Source organism: Quercus suber, unplaced genomic scaffold, assembly GCF_002906115.3.
Source record: "Quercus suber isolate HL8 unplaced genomic scaffold, Cork oak 2.0 scaffold_188, whole genome shotgun sequence".
Taxonomy (NCBI): domain Eukaryota; kingdom Viridiplantae; phylum Streptophyta; class Magnoliopsida; order Fagales; family Fagaceae; genus Quercus; species Quercus suber.
In genome coordinates this window covers 1,015,683-1,022,275 of record NW_027069646.1, presented here as the reverse complement: position 1 = coordinate 1,022,275, position 6,593 = coordinate 1,015,683, and the positions used below count along the sequence as shown (strand labels likewise).

The following is a 6,593-nucleotide window of genomic DNA, read 5'->3' as shown; positions in this document are numbered from 1 at the left end:
AGGTAATATTTTAGTAGGAGTTAGAGTTACATTTTTACTAAATTGTTCTTTAATTTTGTCTCTATTTAAACATAAGGCTGGACAATCTGGACAATTTTGAAGTGGAGTGGTCACGCGCATTGTTGCATTTTTACTAAATTGTCCTTTAATTTTGTCTTTATTTAAACATAAGGCTGGACAATCTGGACAATTTTGAAGTGGAGTGGTCACGCGCATTGAATCATATGGGATGCACTAATATCAATGATTGCGGGACCATCTAACACGGGCCGGGTTAATTCGTTAAAGTGAAGAGTGACTTACTATTGCGATTCAGCATTTTTCATTTTCAGAAAAAGTATAGGTATGTATATGTAGTTTGTAATGTATATATACACTTCATGATCATCTCAAGTTCTTGGAAGATCACCAGTCCCCAACTGCGTCAGACTAATAAGCAATCAACTTCCTTTACACCTTTCTTAGAGAATCCCATGAGCCATACAGATAACAACTACGTCCATAGAGAGACTGAAGCTTCAGATTCACTTGCTCATGATGACCAGTCTCCATATCAGCCAAAAGTCGAGCTCAATCTTTGCACGCAATCTATGCCAATTGGCAGTGACCCCAAGATGGCTAAAAGGATTTACCACAATGCTAGCGAGCGTGATCGTCGCAAGAAGATGAATGCTTTGTACTCCACTCTTCGTTCACTACTTCCCTCGGCTGATCAAGCGGTACTGATTAAAATTCATTCATTCATTCATTCTATCTTTTCAAGTTTCTATTGATCTTCGTTAGAGTTTCCTAGGAAACTAATTGAAGAAAGTATAGCACTTAGTAGCAGCCACTAGAAGTGTTTCTAATTCTGCCCTGCTATTATTGTCCGGGAAATTATTTAATGTGATATGGCTCCTATCCGATTATCTGCTAGGCAAGTAACTTTTTCACTTTCAATCTTGCCAATATGCAGTGACTGATCTAGGAATTTTTTTTTTCTAGGATGATTAGTAAGAAGATGTATCTTGGGGTAGGAGATAAATCTTGCAATCTATATAGTTTTCTTATTACAAATTTGTTCATAATACTAGTAAGAGAATAAAAGATAAACTATAAGTTCATAAGAAATATTGTTTCTTAATACAGTGAACATACAAATTATTAGAGTTAAGATTAAATCAGGGAACTCATCTATTGTTTCTAAATATAATAAATATATTAATTATTTTTGTTCAGTGAATTTTAATTATTATTGCTTAGAATACTTTCATTTATTAGTTTATGTTTATATTCTATTACAATTATTTTATTTAACAATTCAATTTCACTTTGATAACTATTGGTGCTTGTAGCTGTAATAAGAAAATTTTTGTTGTGTTAACATTTGCTTTTGTTTTCACAAAATCACTCTCCTATCCCACGCCCTTGGTCTAATTTTTTTAAGAATCACCCTCCATCTAATTGTTTAATTGTCTTTTAATGTTAACATTTGCTACCCACTGACTAAATGACCCATGCATCTAGTCCCCACTTAAGAAATAACAAACTAAAAACACATTCAAATTCAACCACTCCACTCACATATTTGGATAAAAGTATAAATTAATTAAGAAGTGCTATGTCAATAACATTTTCATAATAAATCCTAGGGGGTAAATTGTTACCGATTTTAATTTGAAACCGCCACTAAGAAATTACCTTTTTGCTCAATAGTAACGGTTACTAACAACCTGTCACTTATTGGCAGTGACCCCAAGATGGCTAAAAGGATTTACCACAATGCTAGCGAGCGTGATCGTCGCAAGAAGATGAATGCTTTGTACTCCACTCTTCGTTCACTACTTCCCTCGGCTGATCAAGCGGTACTGATTAAAATTCATTCATTCATTCATTCTATCTTTTCAAGTTTCTATTGATCTTCGTTAGAGTTTCCTAGGAAACTAATTGAAGAAAGTATAGCACTTAGTAGCAGCCACTAGAAGTGTTTCTAATTCTGCCCTGCTATTATTGTCCGGGAAATTATTTAATGTGATATGGCTCCTATCCGATTATTTGCTAGGCAAGTAACTTTTTCACTTTCAATCTTGCCAATATGCAGTGATTGATCTAGGAATTTTTTTTTTTCTAGGATGATTAGTAAGAAGATCTATCTTGGGGTAGGAGATAAATCTTGCAATCTATATAGTTTTCTTATTACAAATTTGTTCATAATACTAGTAAGAGAATAAAAGATAAATTTCATAAGAAATATTGTTTCTTAATACAGTGAACATACAAATTATTAGAGTTAAGATTAAATCGAGGAACTCATCTATTGTTTCTAAATATAATAAATATATTAATTATTTTTGTTCAGTGAATTTTAATTATTATTGCTTAGAATACTTTCATTTATTAGTTTATGTTTATATTCTATTACAATTATTTTATTTAACAATTCAACTTCACTTTGATAACTATTGGTGCTTGTAGTTGTAATAAGAAAATTTTTGTTGTGTTAACATTTGCTTTTGTCTTCACAAAATCACTCTCCTATCCCACGCCCCTGGTCTAATTTTTTTAAGAATCACCCTCCATCTAATTGTTTAATTGTCTTTTAATGTTAACATTTGCTACCCACTGACTGAATGACCCATGCCTCTAGTCCCCACTTAAGAAATAACAAACTAAAAACACATTCAAATTCAACCACTCCACTCACATATTCGGATAAAAGTATAAATTAATTAAGAAGTGCTATGTCAATAACATTTTCATAATAAATCCTAGGGGGTAAATTGTTACCGATTTTAATTTGAAACCGCCACTAAGAAATTACCTTTTTGCTCAATAGTAACGGTTACTAACAACCTGTCACTTATGATTTCTTGTAAAAGTGTTGTGAAATGTTGTAGATATAGGCATTTCTCAAATTTGTTATAACTTTATTTGCAAGAATATATTGTTAAGAGAATTATATTCAAGCTTATATTAGTTGAGCTTAAAAAAAATTAGGGTCAAAGTGTTCAAAATTTTATTTTAGGGGCTCTAAACAAAACAAAAAACAAAAAATAAAAATTATATATATATATATATATATATATATATAATATTTTGGCTAGCTCATATCTAGTCCCCACTTAAGAAATAACAAACTAAAAACACATTCAAATTCAACCACTCCACTCACATATTTGGATAAAAGTATAAATTAATTAAGAAGTGCTATGTCAATAACATTTTCATAATAAATCCTAGGGGGTAAATTGTTACCGATTTTAATTTGAAACCGCCACTAAGAAATTACCTTTTTGCTCAATAGTAACGGTTACTAACAACCTGTCACTTATAATTTCTTGTGAAAGTGTTGTGAAATATTGTAGATATAGGCATTTCTCAAATTTGTTATAACTTTATTTGCAAGAATATATTGTTAAGCGAATTATATTCAAGCTTATATTAGTTGAGCTTAAAAAAAATTAGGGTCAAAGTGTTCAAAATTTTATTTTAGGGGCTCTAAACAAAACAAAAAACAAAAAATAAAAATTATATATATATATATATAAAATATTTTGGCTAGCTCGGGGGGTTAATTTGAGCCCCTGGACTAAAGATGACATTGCCCCTGCCAATATGGCCCATTTTCTCTCATGAAAAGGTGGAACAAGCTTGTTTACTTTATATAACTACTGTGTAGCCTCGTGCACATGCACAGGTGCAATTATAAATAATCACAATTATACTTTTTTTTTTCTTTTTTTAGAAGAGGTTCAAATTATACATGGTCATAATTTACATTTTTTTTTTGAAAACCATACATTTCTAAAATCTGTAATGGTTTCTTTATACACTGCACACACATGTGTGTGTGTGTAGGTTTTAGACTTTTCAGTTTTTGCACCCAATAATTAGCTTGTCACCAAAATTAAAAGCTTAAATGGACACGTGACAAAAAATTGGACTCTAATTAAAATCCAATTTAGAATCTAATTGAATTTGGACTCTTCATTTTTACACTTAATAATTTACTTTGCACTAAATTAAAAATTAAATAGGAAACGTGGTGCAAAATTGATAATCCAATTAAAATCTAATTGAATTTTCTCTAAGTTTTGGCTATTAATATATATATATATATATATATATAGAGAGAGAGAGAGAGAGAGAGAGAGAGAGAGAGATAATATACTGCAGGATTTCGTATAGGTCAAATTCGAACCCAAGCATTTTAATTGACAACAAAATAATTTACAAGTTGGGCTAATTGAAAATCATCATATAGGTCTAAAGTGTAATTAAGAGTAAAATCAATCATAGGAAACGAGAGGTAGGATTTAAACCACAAATATGCATAAAACACCATAAATTGTGTTTATCACTAAGCTTTCATTTGAATCCTTATGCATATACTTTTCTAAGCAATAATATATATAGTCTTTCTTGCTCTCATAGGTAACTATATACTACCATTGATGTTTGGTTGGCTTAAGAAATTTAAATATATAATTTTTAGAAAGTTTCAACCTATGACATTTGCTTTTAATGATAGCTCTTTGTCATTAAACCAAGACACCAATCGGTTTTTGCTGTAAGCAGGGATTGAATTTTAAATCTCTTATTCAACCATCAGAGACTTTACCTATTGTCTATTGAGCTAACTAGAACTCACAAGAAATTTAAATAGCAGTGGGAAGAACATTCTATTAGGCCCTCATAGACATTTGTGATGCATTTTCCATCACTACCCTTACCTTTAGAATCCATTTCATTTGTGTTGTTCACAACATTGTTGTTTTTGTTATAGGAAAAATTAAGTGTTCCGACTACAATTTCGCGCATGCTTAAATACATACCAAAACTAGAACAAGAAGTGGAGGTACTGATGCAAAAGAAGGAAGAGCTTATATCAAGGATTTCTAGGCAAGGTGAACAAATTCATCAAGAAAATCAGAGACAAATTGTAGGTCGGAGCTCTTTATCCGTTGTTTCTGCAAACTGGCTTAACGATAGAGAAGTTATGATTCAGATATCTACATATAAGGTTCATAAATGTCCACTAGCAAATATCTTGCTTAATTTGGAGAAGGATGGGTTTCTAGTATTAAATGTTTCTACCTTTGAGTGCTTTGGAGGAAGGGTTTTTCATAATTTACACCTCCAGGTATGTATTATGTTATTTGGTTTTTTTTGTTTTGGATGAAATATTATGTTATTTGTTTGTTGGTTTTGTTGTCTTTAAAATAAACGGATAATATGTACATAACAGTTGTCAACAGAACCATACATTCACCTATTTTGGAATTTTTAGGATAAATTTACGGTAAAATTGATTTAATTTATTTATTGGTAAGTAAATGGTTTAAATTTGGGAAAATTACATTTTATCATCCTGAACTATACCTTCGATAACATTTTGTACTTTAAATTATGATATTTTATTACACTTTGCACCCAATGTCAAATTTATTATTAACTTGGATGGAAAAGTATGTGCCAAGTGAAATTATTCAAATTGCCCCTCTTCTCATGCAATTCCTTAAAAACAAAGTAGAATTACACTTTATCATCCTAAACTATATCCCGATTACGCTTTACACCATAAACTTTTGATTTTCATCCAATTTAGCAACTTGGCACCGAGTTGCAAAGTATAACAAGGATCATGATTTAGGATGCAAAGTGTAATTGGAGGTATAGTTTAAAATGGTAAAATGTAATTTTTCTTTAATTTTATCAAATCATCATTATTTAAATAATTAATCATAAATGTTTTGAAAAATATATATATTTTTTTAAATAATTCAATTGTCAAGAAGTGGGAGAAGGGGATTCAAACCCTGATTCTTCTCCTTTAGGAAACTAGGCAAATGGGATTGAGTTACAAAACTATTAACTATATATACATCAATTAAGTAAATTTATTTTACTATATATTTGAATTAAGTAATTGATGACATAGTGAAATCTAAGTCACTCATTTATCAATGAATACTTGGATAGCCAAGATTTTAAGAACATTATGGTAGCATTAGGGCAGAAACTCTTGAGGATACTCTGTTACTGGTAGAAACTTCTTGAGCATATACTGTTAGTTTCTACCGTATAATTTAGAACTTGGACATCTATCTATTACAGTATAATTTTTTTTAGGCCTACCGTATAATTAATTGGAATACAAAATTTACTTGGTCCATTGTGGATATATTCTACAGGCAGAAAGGAGTCATGCTTTGGAGCGCGCGGTGGCTTTGAGTGAGAAGCTCCTATCATTTTATGAAATGGGGAAAGGGTTCAAGCACGAAAATCATCATGGCTCCGTTGTAAACGCATTCATGAGTTGACAGTGACCAGTCCTATCTAATGTTCTAGTACGGTTTGAATATCCACTTTACTTTTGCAGAATTTAAGCTGCGGGTTTGTAAGGAATTTGTTATTGATATATCTATGGTTTTGAATATTTTGACGGAGGTGAGATAACCCTTGGCGATTCTAAAATTTTGTTTAGGGAATCATTAAGAAATTTAAATTAATAAGAAGAAAATTTGAATGTATTAAATTATAAACAATAAATAAATAAATAAATAATTTTATAATTTTATTCTACAAGTTTTTAAGTTTTGAATTGTTACACA

The 6,593-nt window shown here is 30.5% G+C and overlaps 1 protein-coding gene across 1 annotated transcript; it reads left to right on the top strand.

Moving 5' to 3' along the window:
• The first annotated feature begins 473 nt into the window (after positions 1-473).
• On the top strand, positions 474-6,302 carry LOC112030795 (transcription factor ORG2). Its single transcript, XM_024063460.2, has 3 exons — positions 474-719; positions 4,766-5,122; positions 6,174-6,302. The coding sequence occupies exons 1-3, from the start codon at positions 474-476 to the stop codon at positions 6,300-6,302; spliced, it is 732 nt and encodes a 243-aa protein (XP_023919228.2).
• Positions 6,303-6,593: the final 291 nt, after the last annotated feature.